Here is a 20,523-nt window from a genome sequence, read left to right as displayed (position 1 = left end):
GCCGAGACAGAGAGTACCTGGCACGGAGGTGCAGCACCATGGTGAGTAGCGAGGCCACGACGGAGACGCTGCAGCCCACAAGGGAGATGTACTGGAGAGGCGCCAGCAGCTCTGCAGGCACAGGAGCCGGGGACAGTTGCTGTGGAAGGGATGTGGGGCTGCAAGCCTGAAACACGGAGGGGCCCTTCCAGGCTCTGTCAGGAGGACCACGCCGGCCTTCTCTTCCCTTTCCCCCCAGCCAGGCCCAGTCCTAGCCTGACAGAGGCCACGGCAGACATAGTGACTTCTGCCTTTCCCAGCTCCCATCCCCCTCCTCTATGCAAATGCCCCTCCTCTGTTCTGGGAGCACACGGATGTGTGGGTAGGGGCCTAGCAGAGTCGTTCCTCTTCCTGCCTGTAGAGATTGGCTCAAGACACAACATAAAACACATATGAAGCCAGTAGATCTTTCTCCAGGCTCTGGCTGGCAGAACTGGGTAACAGAGGCTGTGGTCCCGCCAGCCTGAAAGCTGCCTGGCAGGCCTTTTATTACCCTGATGGGACATCATGCCTGAGGGCTGAGCCAGCATGGGGCAAGCACAGGTGAAAAACAAAGTCTTGTCTTAGGAATATTCAGCCCTCTGGATCAATACTTGCCTGAAGCATAACCCAACCTTTTCAGCAACATGAGCCAGTATGTGTGTGTGTGTGTGTGTGTGTGTGTGTGTGTGTGTGTAACCAATCTGAGTTGGATTTTCTGTCCCTTATACCAGCTTTTGCTTTTCCCCCTGCCACACACCTGGGTGCTCTGCAGCTCTGATCCCTCGCCAGGCTGAAAGTGCACCTACCATAAGAACCGCGAAGTAGGTGAGGTGGTTACAGCGGCACAGCACCTGTGAAGGTGAGGGCTGCTCAGTGTGACAGCCCTTGGGACTCCAGGCCCCCCAGCGGAGCTTGCTGGCTCCCTTCTTCCAGAAGACACAGGTCAGAGTGTAGCCTGCCTGAGGGGAGATGAGGATTAATCCCAGGGATGCAGAAGACCGGCTGAAGATCAAGGTGTCAGGCGTCCCACAGGCCACAGGAGACTCAAATGCACAAATGCATACTTGTCAACACTTGACAAGACACTGGCTGGGCTATGATGGTTCCAGGCCAGCCCCACTTCCACCACAGGTGCACAGAGGACCTTGAGAAAGTCAGCAAACTTAGCTGGGTCTCAGTGTATCCATCTGAAAAGTGGGATCATTCAGGCCCAGGCCCCAAGTTGGTGGGAAACGAAAGGCACCAGGGCATCACAAGTACCTCTCTAGCCTTGGGTGCAGCTGTCCCTTTCCTTCCTCCCCATCAGTGGGAAGCATGCGTTATCCAGGCCCAGGCCCAGTGTGAGACACAGACATTCTGTCACAGCCACCCAGGTGGTGGAGGGCTGGGCAAATGACAGGGCTATATCAGGACACTGTGGGGTGGAGGCTGGTGCCAAGGCCTCAGAGGATTTGATTTTATTCCATTAGAGGGTACTGAAGTGGCAAAGCCCAGTAGTTGCAAAGAAAGAACAGTGGTAGGGCTAGGGATTTAGCTCAGCGGCATAAGCGCCTGCCTTGCAAGCAGGCAGTCGTGAGTTCGATCCCCGGTACTGATAAAAAGGAAAAAGACAAAAAAAAAAAAAAGAAAAGAAAAGAAAGAACAGTGGTGAAGTAGAGTACAGAAGCTGAGTGCTGGTAATGCATTCCTATAATCCCAGCACCCTGGGAGGCTGAGGCAGGAGGACTTTGGCAGGAGGAAATCAAACTGGTGATATTCCTTAAAGTAGGAATATCACCAGTTTGAGTCCTCTGAACAATTTAGTGATACCCTGTCTCAAAATACGAAAATTTTTAAAGGTTTGGGCATGACTCAGAGTGCAAACACTCTTGAGTTTAATTTCCAGTACCCACCCCCTAAAAGAGTGTAGAATAATCCTCACGGAGAGCAGAGCAGGGCTTTGAGCTTTCCAGAGATGACAGGGACAGAGAAGCAGGGCACTGAGTTTGTGCCCACCCAGTGGCCAGCATCTGCCCTGCACTCCCTTGGGCGTGCACTCCACGACCCCAGTTCACACATCTCATCCCCCTGGGCAGAGGCTAACTCAGGCTTGGCTACATGACCCATTTGAACCTCTAGGATCCTGGAATACTGATTTGCACTGGTAGGAAAAGCCCTCTGGAAAAACAGCAGGGAAGACTGTTACTTCAGCATGCACCTTGCCACTGTAAGGAAACCACAGCAAGAAACTACTGCTGAGAGACCGAGACAGTGTGAGCCATGAGGGAACCAAAGCAACTGCTGCACATTTCATCCATATAAGCTAATAAAATTCCCCTCGTGCATACGCTGGCTTGAGATGGTTTTCCATCACCAACAACTAGAAAAATCCTGATAATGAGTGCAGTGACCAGAAGCTTCTTTCTTATTCCTTTGGCAGGAATTCTGACTGTGTAATGGTGCCTTCTTTGCAAGGTAGCAGCTCAGCTCTGAGTCAAACCAATCTGAACATTGACTCTAATCTTAGAGCCAAACCAGCATTCAACAGGGCAGCCCCAGAGAGGACAGCGATAGGATGGAAATGTGGGCGCCCCCAATAGTACCAAACTTTGGTTGTGCCAAAAGCTGATGTTGACCAGGTCCCTGAGGTTCTTCACTCGTCTTTGGTCCAGCTGAGCTCCCAGGACATAGTTATTTAGCAGAGATGAGTTTTTGTCATCCTGAAGCACAAAACAAGGGTTAAGTGGTAGGGGGGGGTAGTATATGGATAAGGTTGCATCCTGCTTCCTAGCCCCTCCTCCACAGCAAGAAACCAGAGTGGCCTCCAGGTGTCCAAGTGGCAGGTGCAGTCTCAGCTCAGCATCCCGCCCACCTCCGAGCTGGCTGTTGCAATCCAGCCTCATCCTCTCACCTTGTCACTATCCCAGCTCATTTTCAAAACCAGGGTTGAAGGGCACCTTCTCCAGAAGCCCTCCTGGCCCCAACCCACCCTGACTCATCCAACGCTGTGTGTCTCCATGGTCACAATTGATCTACTGTTAACGTTACTTTTCCAAGGTCCTGGTTTAGGTGTCTACATGGTGAGTTCTCTCAGGACACAGACCTTGTGCCTTGCACCTGCCTCCTGCACAGGCCTCTATAATTTGAGTTTCTTAGTTTCATCTGTGGATTGCAATTACACCTCCCTATAGCCAGTAAAGAAATGAGGCCCAGCTCAGGCACCACAATGTGCGGATGCCTGCGGAGCCCCAGAAGACATGGGCTCTGCCCTCCTCTGTGTCTTCTGCTGACCTGGAAAAAGGAGTTGGTAAAAAAGTAGATGCAGATGAGCCGCAGCTCCCTGGGCCGGACAGGGGTTGAGCAGGCGTCCCGGGTCAGCTCTGCAGGGAAGTGCATGGCATGCCGGGCCCGGGCCTGTGGGGACCATAGGCAGCCTGAGCCCAGTGCCTAGGACCCCCAAGTGGGCCCCATGCCTTGGGATCTTCCTGGCTTCCCTGGGAAGCTCCCTCCTAGGTCCACCCACTACAGAAACCTCTAGACTCCCCAGCCTCAGGCTTTCTGTCATGCTGTTCCAGCTGGAATCTGGGTGATTTCCCCATCAGCTCAGGCCCCAAGGAGGAGCAATCTCCCCACCAGCATCCCACACCAACCAGGCATCCAGGGTGCTAAGAAGGGGCCAAGGTTCTGGCCTTTCCCACACCCAGGGACAGCTGAAGGCAGGAAGAAACACTGCCCTTGAGGGCCACAAGCACCTTCCTTTCTGCTGGTTTGCACAGGAGGCTCTAGTCTGGAAGGAGCCTGGGCTGGGGGCAGGACACTGAGGCCCAGGAAAGCCTGGACTTTAAATTCCCGCAGGACTTGGGGCAGCACTGCCATCCCATGCCCTGGTCTCTGACCTGGGGAACCTTCTCCAGAGCAGCACTACTCAAGGAAAGGCCAGTGAAGTTGCAGCCCAGCTTGAAGACCAGAGAGTGGATGTTGTTTGTGCTCAAGTTTAGCTTGTCGTCATTAAAGGTGGCATTCAGCAGCTTCTGCTCCAGGTTATGAACTTGGCTGCAAGCAGGACACAGGGCCAGGTGGTACCAGGGGAGGGGGCTCAGAGCCAGGGGGGACAGAGCCTCCCACCCCCAACCCCAATCCATCATTCCCATCTCCAGATCATGTCACACTCTGGCCTCTCCCACCCCACCTATCTCCTTTTCCCAGCTAACTTCTGTTCAGGTTCCAGTTTGCTGTCACCTCCTCCAGGAAGTGTTTCATGATTGCTTCCCCCACCCAATGAGCAAAGTAGCCTGTCATCCCAGCCAGTAACCAGCAGAACCAGCTTTGACTTTTCCCCAGAACTGCTTAATCTTAGGGTCACAGACCCTAGAAAGTACAGCCACAATTACAGAAGACCCATTCTGGAAAAGTGAGCTCACTTAGGTTCATGACAGTTAGGGGTCCCCACCCTGGACAATAAACTCCAGGAGAGCAGTGACTGTTTGTTCTGCACGCTGCAGATACTCAATAAATGTATGCACACCATAGGTATTCAATAAATATATGCTGAACACAGGCACAGAAACTTTTCCTTCTGAGGCACTAGAGAAGGAACCCATAGGTGTTCTACCTCTAAGCTACAAACCCAGACATTTTTATTTTGAGATGGTCTTGCTAAATTGTCCAAAAAATGGGCTCAGTTTTGCAATCTCCTGCCTCAGCCTCCCAGAGTGCTAGGATAACCAGCATGCCCCACTATGATTCGTGGTAGAGTCTAGGCTAGACCAGCCCTAGATCACTGTTGAGTGCAGTGTTGGGACGGGAGGTAAAGCTGACTGTGCAGATGAGGATGATACCAACTCACTCAACAGAAGGGGGTTTCCGGCCCTTGAGCTGCTGCTCCATCCTCCGCATGTAGCCCAGGACCTCTTCTTTCCCTGTTATCCCTGTGAACATTGTTGGCTTTGTGAAAAGCAAGCTTCAGACTCCCCTCAGCCTGCACCCTCAGCCACCTCTGCCCCCAAGGCCTGCCACATCCAACCTGAGAGACTTCTTTTCCTCAGATGTTGCTGTGCCTCCCAAAGCCAAAATGGCCCCTTTCTACCTCCCATGGCTTGAGGCCTTCGCCTCCCACATCACAGCCACGGCCTGGACTGGGCCAGCCCTTGCAACAGAGCTCTCTTACCTTTTGCTGTGCCCTGCAATGTCAGAAGACACAGAAAGAAAAGGGCCCCGCAGCAATCCATGCTCTGTCCCAGGTCTCCTCCAAGAACTGGCTCCTGTCCTGGAAAAGGTGAAGCCACTGTCATCATGGTAAAAGCCACCTTTGACTTCTAGGACCCTGGCATGTCGTAGGACCTGGAGCATAATGAGATGAGGAAACTAAGACACAGAGAGCAAAGGGTCTTACTCTGCTTGAAAGTATCTGAAATCAGGTCCCTAAATCTATGATGTCTGAGCACTAGGTAATAACTGCCATTGGCTCAGCGTGAGTTTCCCCCCATTAGAGGGCCTATTAAGAGTCCCTCAGCATCAGCCCCAACCTTATCCAAGGGTAAACTGCTTGGGAGCAAGAAATATGTCTCCCAATCCTTCCCTGTCATTGACTCACCTGTAAAGGTCTTTCTGCCCTCATTTTACTCAGTTTTAAAATGAACAAACAAGCTTCTGCTTAAATACAGTAAATTCACATCTCCCCACTGTGACCCCACGAAAATGAGAGTCAATGAATAAAACAGGCACTGAGCCACCGATGAGACCGTAGAGAAAAGATAACAGCAGATGTCAGGGATAACAGCAAACTTTGAAGGCCACAACGGAAGAGGCCCCCTGGTAATAATTTTGTCAGGCTACAAAGCTGGACCTGCAGCAAACTGTGTGGCTGCAGTGAGAAGGGGTGTGGAGAGGTGGGGAAGCGGATGAGAAGAAGCCTCCCACCTGGGAAACACTGGAGAGTGAGGCACCAGCTCTTTCTGAAACAGGGATAAAGGAGGAGGTTAAAACAGGAGGTTGTTGGCTGTGACATTAGAGTCCAGCTGCCAAGTATGGGACAGGCCTGTAATCCCAGCTCTCTGCAGACTGAGCCAGGAGGCCTGAGCCAAGGCCAATCTGGGTTACACAGTGAGTTCAAAGTCAGCCTGAACTACAAAGAGACTCTGTCTCCAAAAAAAACCCCTAGAAATTAATTAATTGTCCAACTTAATCCCTAAATCTCCTCGGCCACCTGGAGTGTCCAGGAGTCTTTTTAATCACTATACCATGCACAGGCCTTCTCCAACATAAAATTTACTCCCTGGAGAGTAAATTTTCTCATAGAGAATTGTAGGAGAGCTACATTTTGGTATAAAAAATTAAGCCAAATCCCCTCCTCATCTCCTTGCCAGCTCAGCCTCCAAAAGGCTGCAGCAGTCAAGGCTAAGGCCCAAATCAAGAGAAAATTCTCTGAAGAGTTGGCCGTTCCTAGAAAAGTACTTTATAGCTACTGACATTTTGGTATTCTTTGATGAAATGGCTAACACCCAACTTACAGGAAAGTCTCACAAGTAATGAAGCCCAAGCAATTGAGTTTTTAGGTTTCAATTTGTGAGTGATCAAAATTAAACAGGGACCCTTTCTTAGGAAGCTATCAGAGGATGTGTTCCAACAAAATGAGGGTGTAAGTCATGGAGAAAGAAAACATGGAGTATGGGAAACCTCACCACAGAAGGGGGGAAGCCTCTCCCTTAGGATGTGTGAAGAGAAGGCCCAGGCTGATGATTGAAGAAGTATAGAACACATCCTATCCAGAAAGGAAAAGGAGAAAAGAAGTTTCCAGAAGGGAGACCTCAAAGAAAAAGAAGAAAGAAAAGAATATATAGTCTGATTTGAACACATGGAAAAATTATTTTGAGACATGTCTTACAGAAAGCACACAAATGAAAAGTAAAAAGCAATTAATTTCAATAAAAGCAAGTTGTATAAGGAAAAAATTAATCTTTTTATACAAGTTGGTTTAACAGAGAATCAAATGTATATAGTCATAATAGAAACACTGAACAGGAAATTTGTTTTTTAACAAATTTCTTTCCAAAGAAATTTTCTTTCCAAAGTTCTTTCCAAAAACTATATTAAAATGATTTCTATTTCCACTTAGGACATAGAGTCACAAAAGACTATTACTCCATCATGAGAATGTAAAAATCCAAACGACATACAAAATCCATTTTTGAGCCCTTTGGAGAGTTGAGATCCAAAGTAAACTAGTGAACTGATTCTAATAATAATGGCACTGGTAGACAACACCACTGATACACAAAACACACGAACTGTTTGGCCTCTGACTGTGGATGAAGGGGCAGCTGTCACTCAACAAAAAACTGATATTTTAATGAATTCTTAATGGCTAAAGCAGCAGTTTAGAATCGCCAAGAGCCCCCAGTGCGAGAGAATTCCACAGTCACTAGATAGTGAGAATGTCTGCAGGGAGAGCAGGACCAGAGGGAGGCTCCAGGCCGACACACAGGACCTGCCAAGGTTTGAGGCTGGAGAAAGAAGGCCTGGAAAACTCCTCTGAGCTCTGGGCCTTGCAGAAGTACAAGGTGTGTGGCTGCTGCAGAGAGCTATCTGCACCTTGCTTGATGCGAGACACCCCATCCCCCAGCCCACAGGTCCCTAACTTACTGCCAGGTAAAAGTCCATCGCTTCCACGTAGGAGCAGGAACCTTCCCTCCACGCGCAAGCACACACACACACCTCACCCTGCACTGATACTGAGCAAAAACCATTTGGCACTAGCAAGGACCAGGAAACCCATAGTGCCCAGGACCTTACACTGATACAAAAAGCAAGAGGCAGTGTTGTCTCCTCCTCCTCTTCCTCCTCCTCTGCTTGCTGCAGCCATTGCTGCTGGGAGATCACAAATCTCATTCACACCCCCCACCAGTGAGGCAGAGTTTGGTTCCCACAAAAGGGAGGGACAGAAACCTGCCTCTGATCTAGCACCTGCACTGAAGAAAAGGTAGAGCTATCGGAAACTGGAGAGGAACAGAAACAAAGCCCCTCTCCTGAGGTTTGAGGTCAGGACTGTCTGAGACTGAAACTAGAGCAAGAGAACCAAGAGTTCATTGCCTCCACCACAAATCTTGCACCACATTAAAAGGAACAGCAGTTTAACTTGAGGAAGGGGCTAGAAGCCACAAAGAGACGCCCTGTGTGTTGCATGCATGCGTGACTAGTGGAGCAAAAAGTCATGAGAAAATACTTTCAGGACTCAAGCCCTCATATGAAGCATAAAGTAGTGGCAGTTCCCTTGAAGAAATGTGAAGCACGTACAGCAAAGACAGAACCTAAGGCCAAAGCAACTACAGGCTGGCTTGGCTCGGTACCCTAAGCTGAAGATGGGAGGAAGAAACAGGCCCATTTCTAGAAAGCTTCGTTTACCTCATCCACAACTATTCTTACATATACAATGCCTGGTAGTCAAAAATTGTAGTACACACATAAAATTAAGTAAAAGGAAATACCAAGAGCTGGGGCGGTACCTCAGTGGTAGAATGTTTGCCAGGCATGCACAAGGCCCTCGGTGTGATCCCCAGCACCACCGTACCCCTCCACAAAAATCAAAAACCCTATTTTTGAGACATAAAAGGAACCAGATAAAAACATCAGACCTGTTGGGCACAGTGAGGCACAAGAGTTGTCCTGGCTAGTCAGAAGTCAATTGTGCACATGCATCTAGAGAACATCTAACTCAAGAAAATAAAACCCTAGGGTTGACTAAAATATTGAAACTATCAGATAATAGTGGGGGGCAGCCTCCAAGAACAAATAGGAAATTGTTGGAAAGTAGCACTCAGTACAAGTGACAAAGAAGTCTTGCAATGAGTTTATCAGCAAACCAAACATAGCAAAGACTCAGTGAACTTGAAAATAAAGCAATACGAACTACCCCAGCTGAAACACTGTGTTAGCTTTCTGTTACTGCAGTGAAATGCCTGAGATAATCACTTATAAAAAGAAAAGAGTTCTTTTGAGCTCACAGCTTTGGAGTTCCACTCTATGATCAGTGCTCCCATCACTTTTATCTTATGCCAAAATAGCATAGTGGAAGAATGTAGCAAAATAAAATTCCTTACCTCATAAACCAGGGAGCAAAGAGAAAAAAAAATAGAAGGCCCATATCTACAATACTCTTCTGGGGTGGGCTGGGGATTTAGCTCAGCGGCATAAGCACCTGCCTTGCAAGCAGGCGGTTGGGAGTTCGATCCCCGGTACCGATTAAAAAAAAAAAAATACTCTTCTGGGGCACACCCTCACTGACCCAAAGACCTCCTATGAGCATGCACCTCCCAAAGACTCCATCACCTCCATTAGTGCCACCCTGGGGGGGGGTCAGGCCTTTAACCTAAGGGTCTTTGGGATGCATCCAACACCTAACTACTGCAAACACAAGGAGTAAGAGAGTACAGATAAAAGCTAACCGAATACCCAAGGACAAAAGCAAATGATCTAATATACATGTAAAGCCACAGGTAAAGAAGGGAGAACAGAAAATAAACAGAAATAAAAAGAAAATATGAAAAAGATAATGACAAAATATTTTCAAATTTATTAAAGTTTTATAAAACTGTGATGGACTGACAATGAGTGGTCAACTTGTGACACCCAGCTGAACTGAATCAGTGTGGTTCTGGATATAGAGGGTTCATCTGAGGACTGTCGCCAATAATATAGCAAGGAGAACTGGAGAGGAGGAGGTATGCTGTTGAATCTCCTGGAGAAGCATATTGTGCTGGTTTTCCTGAGATGAACTCGGCTGTTCTTGTCATCAGAGAAACTCAGGACCTTGTTGTCACTGAGGATGGCTCTTAGGGGGAGCTCTGGTCCTTACCTTAAGCATCGCTTCCTGGCTTTAGCCCTGAGCCTTTAGCCTGCTGGCACAGATCCTCCATCTGCTAGTGCAGACTTTCTAGCACCCACCACAGGCCTTTGGGCCTTCACAGTGCAGATCCTTGAAACAGGCTTGCCTGAGACATTGTCCTGGGCTCTAGGCCTCCAGTTGGACTCACAGTGGACATTGCCTCGAGCTCTAGGTCTCCAGCTGGACTTGTTAAGGACATTGTTCATGAGATGAAGGCCCTCAGTATTCTTTGGGTCTCTAGAATGTGGATAGATTTCCTGCACTGTTTTGTATTTGACTCTTTTGGGGTGACTATTATAAAATAATTCTATAAATTATATGGCCTGTATTATGTCTTTTCCCTTGCATACCCTACAGCAACCAGTGGAGTCTTGCTGTGACTATACCTGACTATGTGGTTCAAGAGTCTTTGGGAATGGCTTGTGGGAAGACTTTGGAAAGGCTCGAAGATGTCACCTGAAAGAGCAGAGCTGCAACGCCTTAGGTGGTTCTGTATGGGAGATTCTGTTCAGAGCTCAGAAGACCAGAAGGCTGACAGAAATCCTGCTGGGAAAGATCAGGCTCAGGAAGTTTCTTCTGGGAAGGATTGCACTGGTTATTGAACTCCAGGTGACGTGTGTTACGGCTTGGCAAAAAATTTGTCTGTATTTTGCTCATGTCCAGAAACATTGCCCGAGATGCAGATTAAGGGCAGTGGGCAGATTAATGTGGCGGAAGAAATATCAAAGCAGTCAAATGTTGAGGTGGTAGCATGGCTATTGTTGGGGGCTTTCAACCAGATCTTTGCTGAAAAATCAAGTGAAGAGAGCCCAGCTGAATGATTTAAAATATTGTGAGTTTGGCCAGAAGGGAAGCTCCAATATAGAGTGGAGGAGATCTTGATTTCTGAGAAGGAACAGAATAATGAATAAATAAATAAATAAATAAATAAATAAATAAAAAAAACATGTCATCAGGGCCTCAAAACTGCAAAAGTGAAAGACTTGGCTTTGAGGAAAAAGCCACAAAGCACCATGTCCCAGATGGCAGCAGCAAAGAAAATTTACTCCTCAGAACTGGATTCAAAGTGCCCAAAGATTCAGGCACTCAACCTCTACAGCCAAGAGAGAAGGAAGCCTGACTACTGCTCCAGCTGGCAGCAGACCTTGGCACCATCCATATGATGCTGGTTTTAGGCACAAGCACAATGCAAGAGTTATGGGCTTAAGGCTTCCACCTCAACTTCAAAAGGCCTTGGAGGCCAGGCAATGTACCCCGGAGAGGGCAGTGTGTGAAGCTGTGAGGGTGAAGCTGAAGATCCAGTGGAGACCCCAGAAGTTTAGAAAAGCCAGGGACATGGATTATCTGAGGCAAACTGCAAGGAGGGGAGCAGAGCAGGCCTAAGAGAGAAGCCGTGGAAGCTACTACCACCAGAAGAACCACAGAGAAAGAGCCACGCAAGCCATTTGAAGTTCACAGCTGACCACGGATTGTCCTGGATGTGGCACATGGAACTACAGGACTTAATGTTTGCTCTAATCAATTTTGGACTTGCTTTAGTCCCAATCCTTTATATCTCCATGTTTGTAACTCTTGGAATGTAAATGTTTATCTTGTGCCATTGAATGTTGGAAGTGTTTAACTTTTCATGTACACAAAGGCCCACAGCTAAAAGTTGGCCTTATATCTCGGAGGAGACTTGGGACTTGGACTTCTTAGCAAAGCTAAATCTATTAGGACTTTGGCAACTCTTAAGAGATGGACTAAATGCCTTTTGCAAAAAAAAAAAAAAAAAAATGTGCACAAGTCCTTGGGGGTGGGGGCCAGTGATGGAATGTTACGATTTGGGCCTAGATGTCCCCCCAAAGCCTCATGTCAGGGGAGGTGGCTGAATCTAAAGTTTGTGATTATTTCATTGTCTAGTGTTAGGACTGGCAGTGTGAGTGGTGTACCCACCTTAGGATGGGTAGCCTGCATACAATACAAAGGAAAGAAAGAGGCTCATTCCCCTCTTTTACTCTTACTGTTTTGTTGTCTTCTGCTACTGTGAACTGTTACCCTTACGCCATGCCACCCTGCCTTGCAGTCCACTGATTACGAACTGAAACCTCTTGAACTAAATAAACCTTTCCTTCCTTGACTCTATATATTGGGTATTTTGTCTCAGCAATAAGGGAAAAATAACAGATAAAAACCCAGTGGCATAAATGCAAAGAAAATCACACATTATCCCATGGCTGCAAAACCAGACAAAGTCTTGAAGGCAGTCAGAAAATAAGAACTACTGAATACAAAAGACAAATGGTAAGAACTATGAGACATTCCTCATCATAAACTATACAAACTAGAAGATAATGCAGCCAGACTGTTGGAGAAAAATCTGTCAACCTAAAATGTCTGCCCAGAGAAAATGTTTCTTTCTTTCAAAAAGAAAGACAAATCTTTCTTTCAAAAAGAAAGACAAATCTTTCTTTCAAAAAGAAAGACAAAATAGGATTTTTTTTAACAGATGAACAAAGATAGAGAATTCACTGCCAATAGATTGTAATTAAAGGTAAATTCTTAGAATAATTTTATTTCTGATGTAATTTCATTTAAGAATAAAATTATACCAATTAGGAAATTGGACCAAAACAAAGAAACAAAAAGGGTGGATTTGGTTATTTTGGAAAAAAAAATTGTTAAATATAAAGCAAAATTCTTTAACTTTAGTATCTATATAATGTAAAAATAGTAATAATGTACTACAGGGATCATAATAGTTAGAAGTAGAAATGCACCATAAAAATAGAACAAAGAACCAAAAGATGAAATGAAAGTACCCATTTGTAAGATTCTTATGCTGCATTTTAAGTATACTGTAATGTCATTTGGAGGCCAATTATAGAAAGTGAGAAAGTGAAACATGTATGTTTTAAATCCTACAGTAGCTGTTAGAAAAAGAAAACAATATGATACAGTTAATATGACAATAGTAGAGATAAAAGAAAATGATTTTAAGATATTCAGTCTAAAATAAGACAGGACAAGAGGAAAAGGGAAAACAGATGAGATAAAGAGAAAGAAAACAGCAAGACGGTAGAGTTAAACCAAATCATATAGAAAATTACATTAAATATAAATGGACCAAATGTTCTAATTAAATGCAGCTTGTAAGATTGGATTATAAAATCCAGATCTAACTACATACTGACTATAAGAAACACACATTAAATCTTTTCCCAGATACTCTTCCAACAAAGGAGTAATCATCAGAATATATAAAGAACACAAAAATTAACACCAAGAGAACAAGCAATCCAACTGATCAATAAATCAGCAAAGGAGCGAAAAGACTTGTCTCAAAAGAAGAAATACAAATGGCCAATAATTATATAAAAGTTGTTCAACAGTTTTAGCCACGAAGTAAATGCAATGTAACACTGTATGGTATTGAGAGTTCACCCCAGTCAGAATGGCTGTCATCAAGAGAACATGAAAAAAAATGATAAATGCTGGTAAGGTTTTAGTAAAAAAAGAATCCTCCAGCACGACTGGTGGGAATGTAAATTAGTACACCCACTGTGAAATCAGTATGGAGGTTCTTTAAACAACTGAAAATAAAAACACCATGTGATCTCCTATACCATTCTTCAGTATATACCCAAAGGAATCAAAGTTAATATACACACTTGTGTTTACTGCAGCATAATTCATAACAGCTGAATTGTGGGATCAGCCTGGATGCCTATCCACAGATATATATCGATAGATATAAAGATAGAGATATATCTTTAAAGAACGATGAAACTGGGGGTGGTGATGCATGACTATAATCCCAGCACTCTGGAAAGCTGAGGCAAAAGGACTAAAAGCTCAAACCCAGCCTAGGCAATTTAGCAACTTTGTGAAACCCTGTCTCAAAATAAAACACATAAAGGGCTCAGAATAGAGCTCAGTCCAAAGTCTCTAGGTTCACTCCCCAGGAAAGGAGGTGGAGAGGAGGAAGAGGAGGAATGAAATGATTCCATTTCATTGTGTTATGCAAAATAAGCCAGCATCAGAAAACAAGTATCACAGGTTTTACATGTGGAATCTAGAAAAAACAATATGAAAATAGAAAGGAAAATATCAGAAGAAGGAGGGAAGGGGAAGAGGAGGGCAAGGAACAAGGGAGGGTAACTCAAAATGAACCATAGACTGAAATTATAAAACTTAAACTATAAAATTTCTGAGAAAAAAAAGGGAGAAAATCTTTCTGACTTTGGGTTAAGCAAAGATTTTTTAGAAATGACACCAAAACCATGAATCTGTAAAAGAAAATTAGTAAATTTGATTTCGTCAACTCTGCCCTTTGAAACTCACTGTTACAGGAATGAGAAGACAAACTACTACAGCAATTTTAGGTTAACTGGAGTGAGGAAAGAGCGGCGCTCAGAGGGGTGGAGGGACCAAACTTTACTACACCCGTGGAGATTCAGGAGTGAGGAGAAGCTGGACACAGGCGCCCACTCCGTTTACCTACAGGCAGCGATAAGCTGCGTCCCCACATAAGTAGGCTGCACTGGGTCACCTGATTGAAGGAGCAGAGGCGGTGAGATACTGGTTCCAGGGGCCCAATCTTTGGACCAGGCTGGTGGCGATGGAGGCACCTTGCTTGGCCCTTGAGCTGTCAAGGAGGACCCTAGTGGCCACTGGAGCTATTAGTGCACTCAGGTTCAGTTCTGAGAGATTTCTCAGGAGATTCCAATTGGTTGGAACTGGGGTTCCCATAAAGACTCTCCTGAGGTGGGGCAAAAACACAGCCAGAAAAACTGAGGTCTTACCCTGTGAAGCAGACCAAAGGTGACATTTGGGATCCTATAAATCTGAGAGGCAGGGTTGGTAAACTGCGGCTGGAAAAGTCTATACATCAGTAGGGCTGTTATTGTTCTCAGCCCACATCTATCAGCTATTTTTGAACCTCCTCCACTTGTTTTTCCACATGCCCGGTCTTTTATCCTTCCCCTCTCCCGTCGGACATGCCCATGTGGGTCACACAGGTCCAACATGCAACTTTTTCATATTGGCTGAGGCAGGTTGACCCTAGGCCTGTGATTTACCTAATCATAAGACTTTACCTTTGGGAACATTGTCACCAGTATGTTGGCACAGGGCAGCCTTCTGGTAGTAATTAGCCAGCACATAGGTGTAGGAGTTAAACCCGTGGTCATTAAGTGATCACAGGCTTCGGAGGCACAGGACAAGTGCAGATTACAATGTCATTACTGCCAAGCAAATCCAAGGCCTGCAAACTGACAACCAGGGCCACAGGCTGTGACCAGCAGAACTAAGACCTCAAGTGAAGTAGTCTGAGGCACCCAGGGCTTGGGAAGACAGGGAATCAGATAATAAAATCAGATAATACCAGTCAAGGCCAGCAGATACCCCTGAGCTTATGCATAATTGGCTGGGCACCCTCAGCTAGGGCTATAGAGAAGAGCATAGTTAAAGGCCCAAGGGTTGCCAAAAAACAGGGATGACAATCTGTGACAGTCAGTCTTCATGAGTCACAGGGGATATTTTTCTTCAAAAGGTGTCTTCAGCCATCTACCAGGCACAGACTAGTCAGCGCCAGTGTGATAGAGTGGAGCTCTCATCTCTTGGTATGCTCAGGTGGTCTCCATCTGAGCCGAGTTTTCAGGAGGTCTTGTGGGTCAGCCTGAGTGGTCCAGGTGAATGAGGAGTCCTCAGGATAAGCCTTTTTCTGCTTCAAATTGTACAGCACAGGGACGATACCCACAACTTTAACAGCAGTTGGGGTAACAAGCACAACAGTGAGGCCCTGTCCACAAAGGCTGAAGGGATTCCTCTATTCAGTCTTTAATCCAGCCTGGAGTTCCCTGGCATTCAGAATTCCCTATTAGGAACAGGTATACATGGCTGCTTGAAGCGATTCAAATTCTCAGGAACAACCTTGCTGATATGAGAGAACACTTTTGCCATGGCCTATACTTCAGTGGTCAGGTTTGATTCTCCTGACTGCCAAACATCTCTTGGAAGACTCTAGTTATGGGATGGGGGCCTCCTAGGTAACATCTTGTAGGTAGAGTAGCTGGATGGTCCTGCTGTGTATCAGATCCATAGTGAAGCTAGCAACAGCATGTCATCCCTGGATGGTGGGTTTCTTGGCAGAACTTGGCTGGAGTATTTTTCAAGGTAAAATGCACATGAAGATTTCATTTCATATGCATCAAATTCACTCGTCACTTCCGATAGTGAGGGGCAGGCCATACTGGGGAATGATTTCTCACAGAAAGTCTTCTTAGGTTTTCTCTGTCCATGTAGGTGTACCTCTCACCCAGCCCAAGTACAGACAGATGAAGACTAGCAGACATTTGTAGCCACAGCATGGCTTTATCTCTGTGAAGTCTACCTCTAAGTCTTCAAAGGAGTAAGTCCCAAGGTGTCATATCCCTGGAGCAGGCTTTGGCCATTGGAGAGGGTTGTTCCAGGCACAGGCGTGGCATCCATTATTTATGGTGGCACAGAGAGATGACAACTGGGGGATGTAGAGATACTGACTCAATGAAATCTATAATGCTGTCTTTCCTAGGTGGGGCAGTTAGTGATATTGTTGGACCAGAGAGAAAACCATCTTCTGGGCTACAAATGTTCTCTGATCAGGTAGGCACCACCATCCTTCTGGAGTCTCATAGGCCTCTTCGCTCTGGGCCCTTGGTCTTCTTCTGGAGAATATGTTGGTTCTCTGGGTTAGGTGGGCCCGTTGATATTCTAGGAGCCTCTTGAGTCAGGGCTGCTTTGTTTTTGCATGATGTCTCCTTAGCTGGACAATCCACCCACCGATTTCCCCTAATATTAAGATCTTATTCCTTTCGGTGTCCCTGATAATACAAGATGGCCATCTCTTTCAGTTTCCAGATGGCCTCCAGGAGTTGGAGTATTTTGTCATGTTTAATTTTTTTCCTCAACATTCAGTAATCCTCTCTCTCTTTGTAATCCTCCTCCCACGGACATGGACCATAGCAAAGGCATACTTAAAGTCACTGCACATGCTAACAGTTCTTCCTTTTGCCCCCTGGAGGGCCTGATTAGGGTCCAGAGTTCAGCCCTTTGCGCTGACCATCCCTTTAGAAAGGGGCCAGCTTCAAGAACTTGCTTGGTAGTGACTGTGTTTTATGCATTATCCATCTGAGATAAAGCTGCTGCTATCAGTGAATAGGATGGCATCTGGTCTGAGCTCTAGAGTATCACCGAGGTCAGGCCAGCTGGAGAAGCATTTATCAGTGATTTTCCTCACAGTCATAGTCCAGGTGTCTTTCTTGGTCAGCAAAAAGGTGGCTTCATGCAGGGTCTTAACAGTTTCTAAGGTGACTCTAGGGTTCTCGCAAAGAAGCCCTTGGTACTGAGTCATTATAGTATTCAAGACCCATCTATGTCCCTAGCTGTTCATCAGAGTCATGACAGAATGAGGCACTGTGACTAGAACAACTTGTCCCAGAGTCAGCTTTTTGGCCTCTTTGACAAGAATAATTGTGGTTGCTCCATTGTGGAGGCAAGAGAGCCATCCAGAGACAACAGCAGTTATTTGGATAAGCACTAAACTGGCCTGTTTGGATAAGTATGCTCACAGTTTGTAGAGGTTTCAATCTATAACTGACTGGCTCCAAGCAGGGTGGCATGGCAGATATTCATTGCAGAGGAGAAACAGTTCATGGTGGTGGGAGGTACCTAAACAAACAAGGGATGACCACAGCTCTTTCTATCCCTTATATCTTATCCAGGCTACTTAAGGCAGGTGATTCTCACACTCTTAATCCTGGTGCCCCTGATCCTAGCATTGCACCAAGTGTCACACAGTCACCTCTGAAAAAGCCCATCGATGACTGCATGAGGCTTTGGAGAGACACAAGCCACGACATTGATAGAGGGTCCAAAAGTGTAAGTGGAGGGAAGATAACTATTCAACAATTGCTGTTGGAAAAACTGGTTACTTGTTTGTAAAAGAATGAAACTGGACCTTTATCTTTCACCATATATACTAAATTAAAATCAAAATGGATCAAAGCTCTAAACATTAAAACAGAAACATTGAACATTTTATCTGGAAGATAAAAATAGATAAAACACTCAAAGATATAGGTGTAGGAAAGGATTTTCTAAACAAAAAGTCAATTGCACAAGAAATAGCAAGAATGAACACATGGGATTATATCAGACTAAAAAACAAAGAATCAATCATTTGTGTGAAGAAATAACCCACAGAATGGCGAAAAAATTAGGCAGAGGACTAATAGCTAAAATATAAAAAGAACTTCCAGGAAGAGAAAAGCCAGTGCCTCCTGAGAATCAACCATGCTGGGACTGGGAGGCTCCCACAAGAAGCCAAATAGCCAGCCTTTCTGGTAAGCTGTGTAATTCACATGCTTCTAGGAAGAGGAAAGTCAGCACCTTCCATGAGCCTACTGGTGCATGGGCTGAGAATCAACCCCCTCCCCCTGGCAAGCAACCTGCTGGTTGGAGGACAGGATGAATTGATAGCAACTAAGGTACATAAAGCAACTAAATGTTTGTATTGTTTGGTCGATTTTGCAGGCCTGGGGCCAGTGGTCTGAGCATCTCTTGGGAGGATGACAGTATGCAATATGGCAAATATGAGGGATTTTCTTTATCTTGTCTTTGAAATCCAATATTGTTCTCACTGTTTTGCTTTGTTCTGATTGTTTTGATTTATTCAATATTCTGTTTTGATTGGTTTTATTCTGTTTTGCTTTTGGTTTGATTTTGCTATACCTGATGGAATGAACAATTATTGTGAAGATAACAAGATATACTATGGTAGCTGTTGTTGTTTTCCCAGTGTCCTGCTTTGAAGTTCTATACTAATTTTGATACCTTGCTTTGATTGGCTTTGTTCTGTTGGATTTTACTATCTAAAATTTTTAAAACTTCAAAAAAGGAAATTAAACCAACTAAAATTAAAGAGCCAATCAAGAAATGGGCAAGGGAAATGAACAGACACTTCAAAGAGGAAGAAATGCAAATGGTTAACTAATTTATGAAAAAATGTTCAACATCTTTGATCATAAGAGAAATGCAAATTAAAATAACATCAAGATTCCATCTTATTCCAGAAAGAATGGCTATGATTAGGAAATCAAACAATGACAATCCTAGAAAATCCTCTGGCATTGTTGGTGGTAAAGCAAACTAGTAAAACTATTATGGAAACCAGTGTGGACATCTCTCAAAGAATTGAAATTAGAAATTCCATACAATCCAGCTAATCATCTGTTACGTATCTTCCCCAAAGGGATTAAGTCATTACACCATAGTAATACATGTTGCAAATGTGTACTAATACAATAAAATAAAAAAATTTTTAACTTATCCTATGGAAATAATAGAGCAATCTAGGAATACATATACTTCCATACAAAAATACGTAGAATACTATTGTTGATAATAAAGAAAATTTGAAAACTATATAAGTGCTTTATAAAAAAGGAATAATGAAAAACTGTTGAGCAGATTCATAAAAAACTGAATGCCCACCATATGATCCAGCAGCAATGATCTTGGGCTTTTGCCCCTTATTTAGCTGAGCATGGTGGTGCATGCCTCTAATCCCAGTATTTGGGAGGCTGAGGCAGGAGAATCTCTGTGAGTTCAAGGCCTGCCTAGCCTACAAAATGAGTTCAAAGTCAACTTGAACTACATAGTGAAATCTTGTCTCAAAAAAAAAAAAACCCTCAAGTTCACACAAAAACTTGTATGGACATTCCAGGCAGCTCTATTCATAATGGCCACAAGTTGCAAATAAACTCTATGCTCCTTCAAAAGATGAATAGTTAAACAAATTGTGGCACATCCATACCATGGCACAAAACTTAACAATTAAAAAAAACTTCTGATACATACAAGTTGGATGACTCAAGAGAATTAGAATTATCCTGAGCAAAACAAAAAAGCCAACTCAAGATGTTGCATATTATATGATGTGATTTGTATCACATGCTTGAAATGAAAATTATAGAACAGGGACAGATTCGCGGTTGGCAAGCCTTGGGGAGGGCGTGTGTCTAGCAAGGCAGCTGCAGGATCCTTGTGGTGACAGAATAGTTTCGTGTCTTGATTGTGGCGACTGTTACAGGAATTTACATGTGTGATAAAATTGAATGGCGTTAAATACACACCCATACTATGCACATAAATAAATGAGTGCAAAAAAACTTGATGAAGTCTGAATAAGCTCTTTGAATTGTACTAAGTCAATCCTGGTTTTAATATTATACTACAGGAGCACAAGATGTTACTATTGGAAGAAATTGGGTGAAGGATACATAGGATTTATCTGTACTATTTTTTTGCAAGGACCACTGAATTTATAGTTTTTCCTAAATTAAAAATTTACAAAGACAGTAAATGGATTAGAATTTTTCTATAAAAAAATTATGTGTATATATAGCCATGTTACTGAGAATGGCATATCCCTGCATAGAAAGAGCAGGTAGAAAATAATTCACAGGATATAATCACATTTATTATTATTTGTAGAAAAGTATGTTAACACACATGTTCAAACATATTGAGATATCTAGAGGAGTAATTAACCCAAATGTTAAGTTAATAATGTTATATTGAGGGAGGCTTTTACTTCATTTTAATTTTTTCTTGCTTTGCTT

General features: G+C 44.4%; 1 protein-coding gene across 6 annotated transcripts in view; it reads right to left on the bottom strand.

Moving 5' to 3' along the window:
• Nucleotides 1–20,523, bottom strand: part of Adgrg5 (adhesion G protein-coupled receptor G5) — a 31,088-nt gene that overhangs the window by 7,013 nt on the left and 3,552 nt on the right. Inside the window, exons 1-8 of one of the 6 annotated variants that reach the window (XM_063247382.1) lie at nucleotides 7,792–7,893; nucleotides 5,168–5,266; nucleotides 4,847–4,928; nucleotides 3,897–4,053; nucleotides 3,292–3,414; nucleotides 2,604–2,720; nucleotides 828–980; nucleotides 18–166 (exon numbers count right to left, since the gene is read on the bottom strand). In XM_063247382.1, coding sequence (XP_063103452.1) covers nucleotides 18–166; nucleotides 828–980; nucleotides 2,604–2,720; nucleotides 3,292–3,414; nucleotides 3,897–4,053; nucleotides 4,847–4,928; nucleotides 5,168–5,228 — 842 coding nt within the window. In that variant the 5' untranslated portion in view covers nucleotides 5,229–5,266; nucleotides 7,792–7,893. Of the gene's footprint in view, nucleotides 1–17; nucleotides 167–827; nucleotides 981–2,603; nucleotides 2,721–3,291; nucleotides 3,415–3,896; nucleotides 4,054–4,846; nucleotides 4,929–5,167; nucleotides 5,341–7,791; nucleotides 7,894–20,523 lie in introns of those variants that run through there. The other 5 variants (XM_063247379.1, XM_063247380.1, XM_063247383.1 and 2 more) reach the window with 5 other exon arrangements.

The sequence above is a fragment of the Cavia porcellus genome, unplaced genomic scaffold (genome assembly GCF_034190915.1).
Source record: "Cavia porcellus strain 051 isolate PalLab524CR breed Dunkin Hartley unplaced genomic scaffold, mCavPor4.1 scaffold_4, whole genome shotgun sequence".
Lineage (NCBI taxonomy): Eukaryota > Metazoa > Chordata > Mammalia > Rodentia > Caviidae > Cavia > Cavia porcellus.
This window is presented reverse-complemented; position numbering and strand designations above follow the sequence as displayed.